The following is a 21313-nucleotide window of genomic DNA, read 5'->3' on the forward strand; positions in this document are numbered from 1 at the left end:
CTCTTGTTCAGGGATGAACTGTTCCTTTAATAATGCTTTGTCACTGTCCTTTTGATAGTTGCCAAATAAATGTCAAATAATGAATTTACACCTTTTTGTTTGCCAGACTCTTAAAACTAATCCCCTATGACATGTTTAACCACATTGTAAGCAGTAGTATATTATGAAAGAGGTCTTTCCTAAGGTTCAGATGACCATCTGATAATGCAATATTCAATCCAGTGGATTTCAGTGGAATTTAGATTACAGAAGTAGCCCACAGAATTCTAGTTGATCAATGTCATCACTTAATTGATGTTTGCCCAATGGGGAAAATTTATGTAGACCAATTTTTCATCAAATACGAGATGGAGTGTTCATCCATACACATAGGTATCATCAGATCAATCTCTATGTGAGCCACATAACCATGCATAGTCAATCCACAAATCAAGAATTGGAAATATGTGGTTTTCTAACTGTAATAACTATAGTCACTCACTATGGAGTTCATTTCCATGTGACATCACAAACCCAAATCAATAAAAACACACTAGAAAGGGCTAAAAAGGCTTAAATACAAATATTCCTTCTGATCATCTAATGTTACTTAATTTCTGATATCAATGTAGTGTTATATGGTAATACTGCTATACTGACCTCTGTATATCCCATTATAGGTGGCACACAATTATTTTGCTAATAAAATCATTTAAAATGAATAAATGGTAAGAAGAATATTAAATGCCCATTCATTTCAAATCTGCCAAATGCAATCCAGATGCATCAAAAACATGTAGAAAGCATGCCTCTGTTAGCATGTTGTAATGAAGGATCATGGCTTTCTGTAATGAAGCAGTGGTTTCCCTGAAGAGATCCTGCAAGGCTCCTACTGAGCTAGAGCTTGGAAATTAGCAGAAAGGTTTGCTGATTGCAGAACTATAGGTGGGTCAGGTAAGAGATGTCAGACCTTTGCAGAAACACCACTGCTTCTTTTGCAGCATGGTAGAACGGGTAGGCTTTTCTACTCAGGCTGTAAAAAGTTAACTGTAAGCTCATTTGGTTTGGATGCACTTGGAATGTATTTAGCTCATTTAAACTGAAAATCTCGGTTGTGCTTTAATGGAAACAGTGCAGTGATATGCTATTTCCATAAAATAGAATGACTGACAATATAACATTATGATTCATTCTGTAATTGCACTCAACTGTTCACAATTAATATGCAGTATTTAACAATTATCAATAGCTGGATGCATTGAAGGAATTAATTCTAATCTTTTCTAAATATCAATACTTCTTCCTTTATACAATCCAATTAGCAAAAACTATTTCTAACAATACAGAAAAAAACATTATTCTTAGAAAACTCCATGAATAATCAAGTCATTGAGAAGTGAATTCATAGCTCACAAATAAAATTAAATGCACATGAATAGCCTATATCCTGAAGAAAACAGAGCTATATAGTATGTCCACCATTTCACTTTGTAAAATGTAACATAACATTTATTATCTTTGTCAAGTAGTTGTAAGAAGGTGACAGCAGCCATGAAAAAAGTTGGTAACTGCACATTAAAGAAAGCCCCATCTGGTATGGATGGATGTTCTCCATAGTTTTACAGGACAAACAAGCAGTTTTGTACATATCTTTAGAGATTTTTTTCCCCGTGTATAATGATAGGAATTGATGCGCAATAAATTGAACACAGAGATATTATCCCATTTTCTGACCTTTTATGACATTTAATGTATAATCAAATATATGTTAAATGAGTTGTTTGCCGTGTGGATTTGGAATCTACAAAGAGCACCTTAGGGATTGTGTTACAAAAGCAGCAAGTGAAAGAATATTCTATTTAGATAAATGGAAGCCTTTGATTTGCAATTCTGCTAATAGGTGTTGAATGTCTTATGTGACTAAATATCTAACTATATAACTAAATCCAACACTAGATACTCTGAATTACAACATTGCATTGGTGTGTGGTCAATATTAACACTTTGAAAACTTGTCACTTTGTTCACTGAAAGCAAATTGACAGGTTTTCTTGCATAAAGGTCATTCCACAGGCATTTGCTATGCAATCCCACGTATCCATAGGTTTGTCATGCCTTCTGTAAATTGAGGTATAGAGCATGTGACTTTGTCTTGAGATGTAGCACTCAGGACTGTATGGCTAATCATCAGTCCCAATCACTATCAGGAGGTGCAGAAAAAAGTTTTCCCTTGCCAACATATCCCCTAAACAAGATCAGGAATTTTGACAAATGAAGGAAGTAGGAAGAAGTGAATTGAAGCGAAGTTCCAACGGGTGTAGGGTAAAATGTAGTGAGTGGCCATTCCTCCTCTTCAACATATAATTACTATGTGCTTGTAATGCTCTGATCCTAGGAATCAGTATATGCTTTCCATCCATTCCCCTGGCTATCAGACAAAAGATAATTTTGATGTCTATGTTAGGAGAAAAAAGTAGCTTATTGCTATCTCTCATATCTTGTTTTATTAAACAGCTTAGACAATATTAGTGTTTTTCATAAAAGAGTTATGTGTTTTTATGCACATAAAAAAGAGAAAAAAAGTAAATATATAACTAAAATATATCACATTTCAAAAAATGTGGGGAAATGTGTAAAGTTGTTTTCTCTTATTACTATTGAGTGCTTTAGGGTACAGATGCAATTTGTGTGACTCTTGGACTAGTGTCCAAGAAGCAAAGCCAAATCATCCAATAGTTACCCTAGCTAGAAGTTTAGGGCCTGGTGGATCCAAAAATACAACCTACAACCTTCATACCTTAGCGGTTTAACAAGGACAAGTAATCATAGCTGTACTTTTTCCTCTCACTTTACAAAGAGGGGTACACTTGTATGCAGTTGGTGTCTGATGGCCTATAGCAATATATACAATGAGAATAGGGAGGTTTATCTGTGCCTATTGCTATACTTATCAATATTAAAAGAAGAAATGGGGAGGCCAATCTTGTTATTTTGCCAAGGGCCCCATTCTGTTTTTAACCATCTCTGACAGCAAGTTGGAGGGAATTTGGCCACCACTGCTGTCAGGTTTCAATTGCACACAAGAGAACTACTAGTTTACTGTTGCCACAAGTAAACTGATGCACAAATAATGATTTAGCATTTAAAATAGCTCACCAATTGACTTGTGTTCACCTGGCATGAACAGATCTTGGCATAAACACCCATGGGTGTTCGGAATGTACCCTAGTACCCTTTTCTGAGGCTTTATGCATGCCAGACTTGTATTACCACATTTCCGATCTCTGATCCGTGTAACAGAATCTAAGTTACTAAAACAGTCAATCTACTTTTATGATGAAAGTCCAAACCATAATTCTGTTTAATATTTAATCATCGTACATATTTACTATCTGAAATTTTTCTTAACTCCAGCCTCCAACTGCCCTTATTTTCCACAGTGGTCATGCTGTTATGTTGGGCTGAAATGTATAAGTTTTTTGTAATCTAATGTGGTTCTTTATGCCATTTTCTGCATATTTTACTTCTCCATTCACTATTGAATTAGTATATTATCATTTGTTTGACTTTCTTGCACATGATGGGACAATTGAAGTAAATTATTGGAAATTTTTTTTGTATGAACTTTCTCTAATCCTTTAGTAAATCAGTATATAAGAACTGTGAGTGGAGTTGCATTCTACATTCTAATAAGCCACTTAATAATCTCAAAATTTCCCACATTCAGTAGATATACAGAAGAGTTTTTTTTCACCCTAGCCAGAACCTTCTTTAAACATCCCAAAATTTTTTTTAAGTGTGTATAAATTATAGTGACTGTTATTATTAGTAAATATTTTTTTTTTACTACAAGCTTAATGCTATTGCTTTGGATATCCTAGTAACTCAACGAAGATATATTTCACTGTCATTATATATCCAGTGAATAGGGGATTCACTTTTTTTTTGCTAAATTGTAGACAAATTAAACTAGTTTTCACTCACAATTTCCCAAAACTCTCAGATTTTCAGAATCTCTGCCAATCCTTGACAAGGCTAGCTGGACAGCTTGGAAAATATTTGCTGAACATATTTTATATATATAATTTGCTTGTGCTTGCACCTCCTCCAGGGCTTAAATTCCCCAGTGGGCAGTATGCCGAATTTCACATGAAAACCCCCACCCAATGGTAATTTGCATGTGTTCATTAAATTACCAGTAGATAAAAGATGAATGTTGAACTGTGCAAGTCATCTATGAAAGCAGAAAATTTGAAGCTAACATGACAACTGGAATAAGAAACTAAACAGACAGCAAACTAAACTTAGTCAACAACAAAAGGAAAAGGCTCAGGATGCTAAATTAAAGGAATATTTTCAAGGAAATCTCTTGACAAGTGCTTACTCCAAAAATTCTAATTCTCTGATATCTGCAGTTTTAAAACCTGTGAGTGTGCTCAAATACATAAAAAATGTATCTGCTTTGTAACATATCTTTAAAAAATGTTATTGCCCTTCTTTTTTAGTGGTGGTTTCATAGTTCCGTTTGAACCAATTAACTTTTTTTAATGTAATTTAGCATTGTTTCCTTTCCTATGGTATAAAAAGCAGGAAGAAAACAAAAACATAAAACTAAAAGAGCCAATGATTGCAAAACTTTTATCCCCACTAAATATAAACTGAAAACATAATGGTGGCAAATTCTTGCAGGACAAATTTCAGCACCTGTGCAACAAAAGTATCAGTGACATCAAAATAAATAAATAATTCAAAGGATACAAAAATGACAGAGGATGCAAGTCTATAACTTGGAGAGAACTCCAAAAAAGCCCAGATCTGATTACACCTACAGACACTAAAACTATTTTAACCAACATTCCATTTAAGTATTCACATTCAGTAAATTATAGAAGCAGACCGTTCTTTCCACATTACAGATCTGTCTGTAGAGTGAATTATATGTGACCATTATCAGGCACCGATCATTGGTCTGTGGGTAAAAATTGGACTCTTTCTTTAAGAATGTGTGAAAAATCAGATTGCACTGCTGCAAATCTATTAATGTAAATGGCCAGTCTAATAGTGGAATAAATGTAAATGAATGATGAGATTGACTAAAAACCTCCAATTTAATCTAATCCAGTTTAATTAGATGTCTTTCTATATCTCTTGGTGGTCGGATTTTCTTTACAGCCATCATAATGCATAGTGATGTTATTCTTTTTGCTGTATTACCAGTAATGTAAAAAAGGAATAGATATCCCAGCAGAAAGAGATTTATGTTACCAGAACCATTGGATATATAGGAAAAATATATAGGAAAAATAGGATTCCTATATATTAATGATTAATCCCAAAACCATCCACCAAAACCAAAGTACCATATTTGTGAACTGTGTTGGGAAATTGTTGGAATATAAAAGCAAATAACAACTGTTTTGGCAAAAATCCCTTAATCTAGACATAAGCACTCATTAGATAGCTGCAAATATATTTTAGGTGTCAACCAGGACTTAGGGTTTGTAGATTATATGTAGTTGTCAACTCAAACCAATGGTAGCCAATCACACGCTGTAAGTTTCAGTAAGTGATTACCTGTTTTGGTTGCTAACTAAGTATTGTATTTGCACTGTATCTGTGGTATAAATGCTAAAATGGGGAAATATAGTAAATGGAGAATAACAACAATTTTTGTTGCAACCCTGAACAATTACACCAGAAGAACATGTGCTATGTTTTAGAACAGCAATGCTAGAATAGCAATAATGAAAATTAACCCACAGCAGCCAATGACAGCTCAGCTGTCAAAAGTGTAACTACGTTAAACATTTACATGTTTTCAGATTGGATAGGGAATAGGTTTATACAAATAGTTGTGAAAATCCTTAATCTTTAATAAACAGTTGAACTTAACTAATGGAGGTCATGTACAGTCAGTAATAGCAAGTAACACATTTGAGCAGCAGTTGGTATAATTGGGCTGGATGGGGTAACATTTTTATGAAGAGAAGCAGCTCCGAGTCTTAGAAATGAATGGTACCCCATGCAATCTAAGCATACCAGGTAAGGGGCACTGTGTTACTACTTGAAAGAAATTTGCTAAAATGCTGAAGAATCCCTTTGGCCTATCTTCAGGCTCACTTTACAAATGGCAAACCAATTGCCTCAGCACCCATTACTTCTTTTAGTCATTCGTCGTTTAGGACATGGTATAGATATTTTTGGTGTAACTGAGTAAGCGAGTCCATTATAAAAAAATATGTCAGTTTAAATATCAGAGGAGTCTTTATTTTTTCCAGCATTAAATCCTAGGGACTAGAAGCTGGACATGTAAATTTGTGCAACTCATTTTTAAAGAATGTTACCTTTTTCCTAGCATTTACTTCGCAAACAAGGTCAAAATGAGATATATGCATTTGATATTTGCAAAAAAAGGAACACATATTGAATACTGTATTCAGGATACTTCATAAATTTATTGTGCATTGACTGGGCCTCTTTCCACTTATCCCCAGGTTACACCACAAAAATGGATCACAGCAATGCCAGCCTGGACTGCCAGCAAATATGAATTCTGCCCCCTCGGAATGACACATACCTGCCATATCCATGTATGTGTCCAGATCTGCTGACTAAATGGGTATCAAAGTACATTGCTATCACACTATCTGCATCAAACCTGTTACGTGAGGTAGCTAAATGAATACTACATGTGCTCTCTCTGTGCTAAAAATAAAGTTTTATTTGCTGGGAATGCAGCATTACCTCAATTACTTAACCTGTAAACACCTTGACAAACCCCTGGAGAAACACAATAGGCCTGATTTATCAAAACTAGACTATAATGGGAGAACCTGGGTGATCAAGCAATGGAATGGATCTAATTCAGGCTTGATAACATTTTTCAGGATTTAACATTTATGTAATCTTTTCCAGGTTTGCTTGATCATACAGGTCCTCTGATGATGCTCTAACTTCTCTAGTCTTAGAGAGCTTCAATAAATCAGGCCCAATGGCCTTCAGTCACCTTCCCCACACATCACACATCACGTAAGCAACCATATAGAGGGATGGGCATCGCTTTATATAGCTTACCTCATACTCCTCGTATTCCTCTTCGTCCGCCATTCTGTGGGTTTTCTCTGTCACCTACAAACTGATGATACAAGGGAGTGTTACATAAAAATGAAAAATGGACGCAGCAAAAGATAGATAGATAGATAGATAGATAGATAGATAGATAGATAGATAGATAGATAGATAGATAGATAGATAGATAGATAGAGATAGCCTTAAGGTATATATTTACACATAAATACATTTACAAACAGTTATATGAAGTTTTATCTATCCATCTATTGACCAGTTATCTCTTCAACTATCTATATTTTTTCATCTGTTTAATAATTGACTGTTCCAACTATCTTATCTGTATGTATCTATCTATTAATATCTATCTATCTATCTATCTATCTATCTATCTATCTATCTATATATCTGGCATTCAATCAATTGATTTATCAACTATTTACTATGTATAACTATATCTATCTATCTATCTATCTATCTATCTATCATCTATCTATCTATCTATCTATCTATCTAAAAAGATAGAATCTATCTATCTATCTATCTATCTATCATCTATCTATCTATCTATCTATCTATCCATCCATGTATCTATCTATCTATCTATCTATCTATCTATCTATCTGTCACACATTCATTTATTTGTTTAAAATTCATAGATATCTATTAACATACAATTATGTATACAGTATATAAAGTAGGACAGGGAGACGAACAGATTTGCAAACACAAATAAGTGAATAGTACCGATACAATCATTTCTAATACTCATCACAATAAAGCACAAGACTGATATTACCCTTATGGTAACAAGATAATTTGCTTTCTGAACACCATGGGCCTGTTCTCTGTACTGTTTCTGCAGCTGATTTTGTGATTCAGATCTGAAAAATATCAAAATTCACATTTTTCTGAGGTTTTACGCCTGAATGAAAGACAAAAGACAAGCCGTGGAATGCTGGGCCTGTCAAAGCTTTTCACTCCAGGTTTTTATAACAGTGCTTGGGATCCCAGTCCCCAAAGTTAGAGGATGAAGCCTCCCAGCAGCTGCTGCCTGGTCCAAAGTTATGTGACACCTAATACCGCCGGCTGATTGGCTGGATTTGTTTAGCCAGTTCAGCTGTAATACCTTCTGAGGCAACTGAAGCCCACTAGTGCAGGTTAAATATAGGAACGTGTAATGCTCTCTCCCCTTTTTAGTGCCAAGAGAAAAATAACAGATTGAAAAAAGAAATATCAAATCTTGATAATGTATAAAATTAATTATAAGCAGCACTGTACCAAATTTATATGGTTGTTTAATTTTGACAGCAACAGACATGGCAACCTTCTACTTAAGGTCACCTATATATAATGTTACATTGTGAGTACAAAGTATCAGTAGATCTATCAGTATGATAACACAATCAGGATGCAGCAAAAATAAAAAACAAAATTGCACAGACACTATTGCAAAAAAAGGAGTAGACAGGTCCTCAGACTACATCCCATCAAAGATCTTGCTATGGTCCCAGTTGAAAAACTGTTATAAGCCACTGAGCTACAGCCCATGCAGATAATATACTAGTCCTGTACAGACAAAGAGGAGGTAAAAGGACTCTTACCAGTGATATTTAATTAATTCCCTTAGCAGCAAAGCCTCCAACTCTTCCCTCCTCAGAAACGCTGGTCAAGAGCAAAGCAAATGCACCAGCTCCGAAATTATCATGTGCTCCCGCCGGCCAATCCCCCAGAAGCTTGCTCAGGTTTCAGATGCTAAATATACTTCCTGACCCTTCTGAAGACCACCTGTTCAGCAGATCCATACAGAACAGGGCTAGTCATTTTCATTCTGGGTGAATCATAACAAGTGAGGATACATGCAAATATTTTAGTATTTATATTTTTGTTTACTGTTTTATTGTCAGTTGGTTTTAATAGTTTTGTTTTATGTTGTCATAAATTTGCAGAGCGATAAAAAAATCTATGTCAGTATGTATGTTACCATAACTGGGAAGTGCTATATATAACAAAATGAGAACTGATCCATTATTTACAATTGTATTAATATTTTTAATACTGTGTTCTGTAAAATTGTTTAAAATAAAAACAACAAATGTACAATTTGGTATGAAACAATTACTGCCACTGCCACGGAATGTTTGAAAGAATGTCAGATTCTCTGTTTTATAAATAGAGACTAATATGTATTTCATATTAATTGGCCCATTCCCACTCATTGCCCCATTCCCACTGCATGTAGTGCAGTGCAGTTCACTGCACTTTTCAATGAGAGCAACATCTGATGTTCTCATTTATGCATTGCACTGATGCACGCATATCTGTCCATTTTAGTGTCCATTTCAGTGTTATGAACGGGGTCAGTATCACAATGAAAAGCCATGCAGGTGGCTATTTGAACATTGTGCAGAGGGTTTTTCATATTGATGAAGACTTGGACCTCTGTGTCTTATGTTAAGCAATGGTACCAGTCTTTAATGAACTGCCAGCTCATTTTTACCCAAGATGCAGCAGAATTGTACATTTGGCAGGATTTAGGTGGTATGCCACTTTGCAAGATATCACCTAGCTGAGTTTTCCTAGGGAAAGGTTCAACCTAGCTGGAAAGAATAACAAATAAAGCCCAGATTTAAATTCTTTACTTATACTTATGAAAAAGCCAACACGTTTCAGGGGATCACAGCTTCATCCTTCATCAGGGCTTAGTAATGTTGAACTAATTGTGTACTGGACTGATATATCCAAAGGACAAAATAAAGTAAAATTATTGTTGCCTTTAAAATGTTATATTTTTTTCCACCCACCAGTCTGGTGGTTATTTTCTATCTAAGGGCACATTTAGATGTTTCAGATGTTGCTTGCTACTGTCTGTTAAGATTTCCTATCACCTTATTAGGTGACTACGCAGGAAATGAAAAAAAAAAACTCAGCAACAAATATACAAATAGCAATAAAGCTTGACTGATATTCTTACCCTTCCCGCTTCTATTTAAAGAGGGAATTACATGGACATTTTTACCCAGTAGTCTATTAGGTAAAAAAGTGTGCAAATACCTACCTTTCCTGTGACCTAGGTACTAAAATGCTGCTGCATCTCTACTTCAAAGCCTTTGCAAGTTACTGACTATTGGGTGACTTGAATACTTGCTCCCCTCACCTGGTGCTGTGATACCTCCTTTAAGCCCGTATGTGCCATTTGCCAATAAACCCCATATGCCCATAGAGATAAATATGCGGAACGGAGAAACCAAAGTGGCTAGCAGAGCAGTAGGTATTCTGTACACCTAAAAATAAAGAATATTTGAAGAAGAAGGAAGGCTTTAAAAAATACAGAGTCCAGGAAAGATTAATATTATTATTAATTTTATATTTAAATATTACTACTTGTTAATACTATTATTAATAATTATTATTAATACTTTTATATGTGCCCCATGGGGGCAAAATGACCCTGTGGTGATAGGGTCACTCTAAAAATGTGATTGTTGTCTGAACCTTACTTCCTGTACTGGTGACCACATAGGAAATAGCAGAATATTCTCTAAATAGGGACATGGATTGGGATGAAATATGAAGTTCTAACCCTTCCTAAATTTCAAAAAACAAACCTTTTGAATAAATTTGGGATTTAAAGCTTTCTTTATAAAATGCTAAATTAAAGAAAACCCTATGTAATCATTTTTTAACTTTGCCACCCTGAGCATATACATACAATTAGATTTTCAGACACTGGAATCCCTCCCAATGGACAGCATTAAGGACTACATTGGTAAATGAGTCACTTTCCGTCTTTTACAAGGACAGCTGTCACTTGGTTGACACATAGACAAGAAGGAAAACATTATCAAGCTCCTTCAATACAGCCGTACAAAAGCTAACATGACTTGCAAAGTGCAACAACCTAAAGCAACCAATCTGATTTCAGTTTATTGAAACTTCTGTTAATTATGAATTCTGATTGGTCCCTTGAAAGTCTTGTGTTACAAACACTTGATTTCTGTATGTAGAAAACAGGACAGTACTCAGAACTCTCCAACATGTCTTAAACAATGCAAAAAAAATTCTAAATGGAGGAATCTTCTCTAACAAAAATATTATAATGTATGTGTGAAAAGCCTTTTTAATGCTGCTATTCAGTTGTAAAGAAATGTGTCTTACAGCTATACAAAAAAAAAGCAAAAAATTATATTTGGTGATTTTCGTCATGGCACTTGGTGCATTGATGTGTTTAGTGTGAAATAACTGGAGTTGGAGCCATGACCTCAACCCTACTAAACACCTTTGGAAAAAAATTGAAATGTAAATTGCGAGCCAAGTCTTCTCATTGAACATGACCTCACAAATGCCCTTTTGGGCTAAATGGGCAATATTCCCACATACTTCAAAATCATGAGGAAATTCTTCCATGGGGTAAAGGCTATTATAGGTTGGGGGTGGGGACATCCCTTTTAATGACCTTAATTTTGGAAAGTGACATCAAACAAGCTCTTGCCATAGTAATAGTCAGTTTTCCATAGACTTTTGTCCATATAGCATTGGTACATTTTATAATGTTGACTCTTTTTGATGCCAACTGCCAAAAAGGGGAGAATTTCCCAGGAGAAATTTTCTGTCACTTCCTATCTAAGGAGAAATCTTCCCAATGGGGCTCTTTGACAAAAAATGTCATAGAGATTTTATCGTCTTATTTTAATAATTATTAATAATAATAATAATTAATAATTTAATAATAATTTTTGGATTTGGATGTATTTTTTATGTTTGAGATTAGATGTTTTATTAGACCTTTACATTCTCGTAGCATGAAAACATGAGATGCCTTCCTAATTTGCTCCATCAATTGTTTCAAACGTACTCCTACTTTCATCAAACCAAGCAGCCTGGGCATTCTTCCTTATAGGGGATTCTTAATCTTTGTCAAAATTAAGAAGTAGAATCCTCAACTCTTTCTCTAATAACTACCTCTGGCTACATAAATATATGCAGGGAACAGTTATATTTGACTGTCACAGGAAGGGCTGGGGTGCTGAGATTGAAAATGTTGACATCTTCTCTACAGTGTAGAGAGGCAATATAGTGGCAAAAATAAGCAAACATTTGTTACCGGTTCAGCAAAACGTTCATCGAGCGCAGTTGGAGTAGAACATAATTGGTCCAATCAACCCTGTTTCAAATAGCCACTATAGAGGAGAAAGTGGGAAATAAAAGAACACAATTGACTTGGTACAACACCATGCCTCCTGTTGTACATAGCAAGTGGCACATACATCCTGGTAATATTAACCCACATTGACAAGACATTCTCTATTATTCACCCTGTCTGTTTGGTGGCCAATTATGACATTGGTAGAAAGTGAATGATGACATATACCCACCAAGTTATATAATAATTATAATATAATATAACCAAGTTATATTAATCTGTGTTTGTGTGCACATGAGGGTATAATAATATCTATAGTGCAGAAGCTGATGGATTGAAGAAAAATTTGTCCTATTTAACATGTAGGAATCACAACAGATTACAATCATATGGCCCAGCCCACTCAATGCCATATTGCTTGCACTCAAATCATTCTCCAACACTGGATGATGCCAAGATTCACAAACTTTCTTTACACATTAAATAACAATAGGGAAGATTTTGTGACTTCTAACACTCTACTTTTAAAGCACAAAAAAAATGACAAAGATAATGAAGCCTATTTGAAACAAAAACAGTAACAGTTGATAACACTTTATTATAGGAAACACACAAAGAAGTAAATGTATTTATATTGCAGATTGTAAGATCTTCGTGGCAGGGTCCTTTCTTCCTCCTGTGTCACTGTCTGTATCTGTCTGTCATTTGCAACCCCTATTTAATGTACAGCCCTGGATAATATGTTTACACTATAAATATACTGTTTATTAAAAATAATAATAATAATATTGTTGAAACTTTTCAGGTTACATTTTAGGGTACTGCATGTGCAGTGAATGAGCAATGAAAAGTGTATGGGAAATAGTGAAATAGGTTCTTGAATCTATAAATCAATGGTAAACCATTGATAAAATAAGTGCTTATCCATCTTCAGACCGTGGTCCTGATTTATTAAAGGTCTCCAAGGCCGGAGAGGGTACAATCAAATAGCAAATAATTTTGAGAAAATCCATTACAGGTTTGCTGGATCACCCAACTTTACTAATAAAAGTGTATTTTCTCCAGCCCTGCAGGGCTTTAATAAATCAGGCCCCATGAATCTGAATACTATGCCAGGCCTGGAAAGTGCAAAGTTCACCATATTGTCATTTAAAAGAACAGGGAATGTACTGTAGATATGTGTCAAATGTCAGTGAAATTTTGTTGGCTGGACAATATTGCGGATGTACAAGTACTATGACAAATCATCAGAATAATGGTCAAATATTGGACCACTAACTAATAATTCACTGCTTGATAATCTCTTTGGAGAGAAAACAACCACTCTTTCTCATTGGAGCTGCACCCAAACTCATTCGGCCTGATTTATTAAAGCTCTCCAAGGCTGGAGAGGATACACTTTCATCATTGAACCTGTGTGATCCAGCAAGTCTGGAATAGATTTCTTCAAAGTTATTTGCTATTTTTAGCAAATGTTTTGATCCTGGACCAGATCCATTCTAGATTTGCTGGATCACCCATTTTCAATGATGAAAGTATATCTTCTCCAGCCTTGGGAACTTTAATACATCAGGCCTATTATCTTTGGACAGGAGATCTCACTACAATAAGTTTACCAGACCATACCATATAAGTTGACCATACCTATAACTGGAATATCAAAACCTGGTAGAATGGTCCATTATGGCAAATTAGGAGGACCTATTGATAACATTATAATATTGTCGTCTTGGCAAGTAAATTATTTTCTTCCTAATTAACTGATTCAGGAGTTGAAGTTTACCACTTTTCTGGCTAAACCCTGACAATCAGCTGTTTGATACATTGGTGCCTCTGTTTACTAAATAGTATTACGGCATATAATATACACCAGTCTATACAGCAAGGGGCCGCACATGCTGCTGGTGAGTGCCAGGAAGCATCGTGCAGGATTAACACTTGTAAATTGCAGCATGCTCTCCTAATCACCATTTACTTCACTTGTACCCACCAGACAGACATCAGAACTCCATCAGCAAGGTGGAAATGTATATCCAACAATCTAATTATAGACTATGGATTACATATGCACTTACATTCCAATCAAGGGGCACACTTAACCTCTTCACTGTGATTTACACATGATCAATTCATGCTGTGACCTTGTAAATCATTTACTACAAAAACTACAAGAGCAACAGCAACTCATCAGGTTTTGTTATTCCTCAATCTAAACTGGTAAAATAAAATTAAAAAAATATTGGTTGGCTTTTTTACATATCCATTGTCTCACCCAGGAAAGGCATGTTAGCTGTGAAGAAATCTCATTGGCATGGGCTGAACCAACGTCAGGATGGAAACCAGAAGCTGAATTATTAAGCAGTGAAGACATAGGATGAGCGTAACAAACAGGAAATTCATCACATCTAAACAAATAAATCTCTGGTATGGTGACCTTTATAGGAACCTGTTCAAGAAGAAATTGCATTTGGAGGTCCATAACCCATAGACTGTATTCACACTGATAGGCTGCCACCCTGCCAACTTCAAAGTAGCTACCACATCCATGTCCGTCCAAAACGAAACAAGTATTTCAATAGTTTTGATAAGTGCTCAGCAACAACCCAAATTCTTTCTTTTATTAGTAGAGCCAGGGGCAATTTGCTGCTTGACGTCTGACATCCATGGCTGTCTGTGGTTAGGAAGCGGTAACTACACCATTGTCAACCATCAGTGTGATCAATGCCTTATTATTGCTTTCCAACCCACTGAAATGGACTGAGCATGTGGTGGACAAGGCTGTGGAAATCTCAATATCAGATGAACAGAAATATAAAACAGTAGGTAAACCAGTTTCATACATACTTCCTTTCCAAAAAAAGTTACATGTTCTAATATTTCATTGAACTGTCTTTATCTGTGATTACAGAACAAATTAATTGTGGCATTGTTCTGATAAACATATGCAACCCAAGATCCTGTATTGATAAAGGGAGATCTACATAAAATGTTCTCCAGGACAGCCCAAAGGTCCTCAATGGTGTTAAGGTCTGGACTCTGTGGTGGCTAGTCAATGAGTAAAAATGAAGCCCAATAATCCTGGCATTGTCTTCTTAATATGCCTGTGTCATTTCAGAAGACAAAATCCATCTATAATCAGGGAATCAGCTGACTTCTTTTGTTTACTTCAGCAGAGCAAATGAAGACAAAACAAAACTGATCACTTCAGTTTACTGTGACCATTGATCACTAACACTTCTTCAACACCTTCTGCACATACCCTGTTTTTGGTGGACCATGAACTAAAGCAGGTCCTGTACAGCACTTAACATTGATGAATCAAAACCCAACCAACTGAAGCAATGCTGGATCATACACGCTGCCTCCTAGCTAGGAAGTATTTGTATGCCATATACGCATTTATGTGCTTGCCTAGATTTGAGCTTCACATCACTGACTCAGATACAGAATTAAGACTTCTCTAACCAGCATACTATTTCGAAGCAATAAACCTAACTATACAAGATTTTAAGGTTAGCAATGGTAGACACAGGAAGGCACATTTAGTGTCCCATTGTAAAAGGACCCTAGACTCTACTCAGCCAATTGGGACCCCAAAACAGTTTGATGGGGGGGTCTCCAAGTCATTTTTGCATAGGGGCCCACTCTTGGCTACATCCACCACTATGGGTTAGTGTATAAAAAAGCAAATAATATTTAAAAAAAAAAAAAGGTCATGCGTGACAACCTTTATATTTCATTACCTCTAAAGGTTTTTTTAAGCAAGGTAAAAAGTCGAAATCAAAGGAGAAATTGAGCTGGAAGTTTCTAGCTACAACTTTGTAACATAAAAATAAAGTGACCTTAAAATCAAGCGCAGACAACAGCAATTCTAAAACGTTAACCTTGGTTTAAGACACAAGCTGTTTACTTTCTGCAACAATGACTGCTGCCTGGGCGCTTGTGTTGTGTGGATCTGTGTGGATGACCATGACTCCGGAGACATTAATAGAAAGCAGATCAAGGGGATAACATGGTGATATGTAGGGTCCAGTTAAATTAGAAATGGCTCATCAAGCAGGCTGTGTGGGTTTGTCAGATTTAGATCATGACTTGCCATTATAATCCGTACAGTGCCCGGTTCACATTACCGACCTTTAGGTTCATCTTGAGTTTCTTCTTTTGTTTACAACTCTCAAACTGAAATGTTTTGTGTGTATTGAAGCACAACTTTTATTTAGTACACCCAGGAAAACGGCATGCGAGGCAGTGACGCAAAATAACCTCATGTATAAATAGTATTCATGGTTCTTATGGTTATATTCTAGGCTTTTTGTACAAAAGGAATATTTGGATGTTGACTATGTTTATCAATGTAATGGAATACCTGCACAAATGTTTTAGCATCAAGGTGCATTTGTCATTTCCTTCCTGGACTCCAGGGAACCTTCAGATCACTAAAACAGTCAATAGAGAGGTGCCTGAAGGGGGATGGACAAGGCACAGAAAATTGGACAAATCCAGTCTAAAGATACATGGAGTCAACCTATTAAGATGCTGGTGTGTGATGCATTGCATATGAACTGAACATGGGCTAGGTTTACTTGAGATTCCTATGTTTCTGGAGCTCTCCTTTAGTACAGAACTTGAACTGTAATAAGAAAAATTAGATTTTTAGAAAAAATGTTCCATATTATATAAAGATAAATATAGAAACATGGAGAGTTATGTTGGTTAGTTGAGCCTGCTCCGTATTTAGATTTGGTTTTATCTAATTTTTCTATTTTATTTTACTTTTTGTATAAACCTGTGTTTACCCCAAAAATGTTTATGCTCATTTACTAATTACTGACTACAAATGTGGTCCAATCATTCAATACTCTTTTGTTAAAATAATGAATTGACACCCTAGACAAGATTAAATGAACACCTTAAAGCAGTGTTTGTCAACCTTTTATACATGGGGGACCCTTTGAAAATACTTTTTTAAGTCTTCAGGAAACCCTGGCCCTGTAGGGAGCATCAAAAAAAGCCAAAAAAAATCATTGGTGTCACTTAATCTGACCTAAAAGTCACAAATTTCTTTTTGCTTTTTGCAAGGAACCCCTAACAACCTCTGAAGGAACCCTAGGGATCCACAGCACCTTGTTTGAGAAAACTGCTCTAAACAGTCAATGATGCAGGTGAGGCTCATACAGCTTCCTAATATTTGCAGTTATGCACACTTCTGTACATTCTACACACTTTTATCATTATTTGTATAAAACATGAATCCTTGGTTGGCACATTTTACAATATACATTTAAGCTGGCTATATCTAACTTTAAACAGTGAATAAGCAGCAAAATGCCGAATTCTGGAACAGTCCTAAATCCTCCTTTTTTACAAACACAAAAAACAGCTGCTGCAACCCCTCAAGAACATTGGCACTTCTGTTGAACAGCTTAGTTTGGATGTGGATTGTGCAGTTGACCTCTGTTTGACCTGCTTTAAGTGGAGTTTGGATCACTGTAGACTTCCATAGGAGTGCAAATCCTGCTTGAAGCACACAGGTCCCTAATCACAAATGATTATTTTTGTAATATTTGTCCTTTAAACTGTCCTTTATGTAACTTTATCTTCCAAAACCTTTCCAAAATGATAATTCAAGCTGAGGCAGCTAAATAATCTCCTTTGTGTTCATTATCAATTATAATTGATTTATTTCATTTGTATAGGTTATAACAGTTTTCAACTGACCTTAGTCAGGAATGATGCCATGGGTAAACTATGGAAACAACTCAATGCAATGTGTAGACACTCCATATCTGTAGACTGCCATAGACTGACCCTTCCAGGCATCATAGAAAGTTTAACTTTTCAGTATGGCTAAATGATTCTTCAAAAGGCTGTGAAGGAGAATTACAAAATTAGAATGTAAATAAAATGTAGAAGTTTGAATTAGGCCGCATACACACGTGCAATTCTTGTTGTTGGAAAGGATCTTAAAGGATCCTTTTCAACGATAAGAACCGCACAATGCATGAACGAGTGCTGTACATACAGCACCATTCTGCTCTATGGAGAGGGGAGGGGGAGAGCGACAGAGCGGCACCCTGCTGTGCACTCTCCCCCTTCCCTTGCATTAGGATCGCTCGTGGTTCATCGTTCGTAGATCCGCCAGAACGGATCCACGTACGATGAATGACGCGGGCTGTACACACGCCAGATTCTCGCCCGATATCCCGCCGAAGCCGATTATCGGGCGAGACAATTTTGACGTGTGTACGTGTCTTTACACTTTACAAGCTCAATAAATCAGATGTGTTTCAGTCTAAAATTTACATTCTAAAAAGTGCAAGGCCATAATTTATTAAGCCATCAGACGCTAATGCTTGTACACCTTCATGTTTATTCAATAAAAAGACCAACAAGGCAGTCAAATCATAGCCAGTCAAAACCAATTCTGTTCCAATCTGACTTCAGCAACGTGTATTGTTACTAATTGATTTGAGTTATTGAAATCTGCGTTTTGCTCCTTGCACCATTTTTTTTTAATTATTTGCTTGGGGTCTGTATAAATAGGCATCAGGTTGTGTCAAAAGAATCAACTTGACGTGAGCTTGAGATGCTTCTGAAATCATTCATAATTCATTGACAGATTCATTTAACCTACAGTTGAACTCCTTCTGATCTGAATTCCTGCTGGTTTGCCTTCCCATTGACGTAGTATAGGAATGCAAAATCCTTTTAAAATAAACCAAAGGCACTACAACACTGACCCACTAAGATGTATTGACTATTGACCCAGAAGACAAGATGGCAGCTTCTGAACCCTACATTTGTGCAAGGACCTGGGCCTGAGACCATCTCATCGACTCTGCAAATGGGTTGGTGCAGCGTCGGGATATCTCACATTATTTGGGGACACAGGTTACAATTATGACACTGTTCTAGAATTTCACCAGACCTAAGGGAACCCCAGATCCAGAAGGCAAGCCAAGAGCAGGATCCTGCGGGCTGAAATATTATACAACAGCCCCAGTTGAATCCTAATGACGTTCATTGCTGCCTGCTGGTTCTTCCAAAATCCACAACATAGGAAAGGCTCCCAGTATGTAAAGCACACAGAATCCCAGAGTTATGAAACTGCAGAAGTGAGGCGATGAGAGTGGCTGGGTAATTCTTGTTTCCTTTTAACAACCCTTCTGAGGAATGAGAGGAACAGCTGCAGGCTGCTAGTCAGCTATGGAAAACACATGCAGCCAATCACCGGCCAGCAAGCCAATGCTTTTTTATATATATATATACACATATATATATATTTATATATATAGATCTCTTTTAGCTAGATGCTACACGGGAGGCAGAACAGACGTTTTCCACTTACTAGAAATATTCTAGCATGCTAACTTATCAATTAAATATAGAGAAAGACAAAGGTCTATTTATTTTTTACACTTTCTTTTATAATACTTTATATAAACTATGAAACAAATTGAAAAAACTATGAAAAACCCCAGATCCCATCACAAAAAAATATTATTAATATTAAATAATGAACAGGATTTATATAGTGCCAACATATTACGCAGTTCTGTACATTAAATAGGGGTAGCAAATGACAGACAGATACAGACAGTGACAAAGGAGGAGGAGAGGACCCTGCCCAGAACAGCAACAAATAAAAGATTTTGTTGTTAGTGTTATATAAGATCTGAGTTCTAATTGGATGAAATACTAGATTCATTGCTTTATATATAGACCCCATTGTGTATAATATACAATGTATACTGTATCATAAAGAATTGTAGTCAACACAAAAGGAATTTTTTTCTAGTTGCACCAAATTGTATCTTTTAAAGCTTATACAATGAAGTATATTCATTTAGCCCACATATATTCTGCTGTTATCTATGGCTAACATGTAACAACTTTTAGTATCCATGCTTCATTTATGGAATTCAGGGTACTCCGTCTAGTGAGGTCAGACAGTATAATAAGAAACCTTTCTGAAATAAAGATGCCGAAAACCATTTCCATGATCAGTCCCCTAATTAATTTAGTACAATTTAATGCAAGAATAATACCAGTTGTGAAGCTCTGGTGACTCCCACCCACACCCTCTAGGGAGGTCCTTCAATCCTTAACTCATGCATTATTTCTAGAAAATTGGCCTCTGCTCGCCAAAATAGCAAACTGTCTGCAGACCCGCTGTACACCTGTCTGTGATGTGGCCAGCCTCCAATTATATCATGCAGTCGGTCTTCATGACCCATGGTATTTCCTTGCTATTTCTGACCATTTACCCTCATTACAATCCCAGTCTGTAATGGTTGGTGATTTGTCTGTCTTCTCCTTGCTTTAATTTTTTTGGTGTTATGGCTCAGCCTAACCACCTGCTTCCCTGAACTATGTCTGTTCTATCATTCCACCAAAATGCCACAACACAGAATTTAAAGCAGAATACATGTAAGCTGAAATAATTGTGCTTTGTCCATGCAAGCCAACAGGTTCAGCTTTGCCCCCTTTCCCATTTAGGTGAAAGGTGACTTCTATGCACAATGAGCCTGCTTACTTTTTATGACTTCCATTTTCTCGAAAGCCATATATTCACTTCTGACCTGGCCATTTGAAATATATTCATATTTGGGTGTATAAATTCCTGCAACTTCATCAATTCAACATGGTTTCTCTCACCTGTTTATATGTCAATACAGGGCATAGAAGTGAGTAGCATAGAATGAGTAGTAAAGCAGAAGCTTTTCAAGGAATAGATGACCAGAAATGTTGGAATATGACTTTACACCTGAGGGTTAATCTGCTTTTATTTGACCTCCCCTGGTTCCTTACTCAATAACATGTGAATGCAGTTACCGGTATGTAATGAAAATTGTTTTTATGTAATATCCTTTTTTTAGATCCAGTAACATCAACACTAGAACTTTGAGCTTCTCTATGCAATAGAAGCAGATAATGGTTGGTAGGAGGGGCTGGCAGGGTGCTGAGCACAGCTTTTTCAAACAGCTGTCTTGACGTCTACATGCAACGCTGAATCTCCATGAAAAACTGATGTCCAATGAAAGCAGTGAGCCAAGGACTGTAAGGCTGAATTTCATCTAGCCAAGAAATGAGATGAACTCGTACTTCCTGCAGGTTCTAATG

The 21313-nt window shown here is 36.2% G+C and overlaps 1 protein-coding gene across 1 annotated transcript in view; it reads right to left on the reverse strand.

Moving 5' to 3' along the window:
- NEB (nebulin) overlaps positions 1–8701 on the reverse strand; it is a gene marked incomplete in the record, with an annotated part of 137086 nt that extends 128385 nt beyond the window's left edge. Inside the window, 3 exon segments of the mRNA XM_072419086.1 lie at positions 7054–7114; positions 7847–7931; positions 8652–8701. Coding sequence (XP_072275187.1) covers positions 7054–7086 — 33 coding nt within the window.
- Positions 8702–21313: the final 12612 nt, after the last annotated feature.

This window comes from Pyxicephalus adspersus, chromosome 7 (genome assembly GCF_032062135.1).
Source record: "Pyxicephalus adspersus chromosome 7, UCB_Pads_2.0, whole genome shotgun sequence".
Taxonomy (NCBI): Eukaryota; Metazoa; Chordata; class Amphibia; order Anura; family Pyxicephalidae; genus Pyxicephalus; species Pyxicephalus adspersus.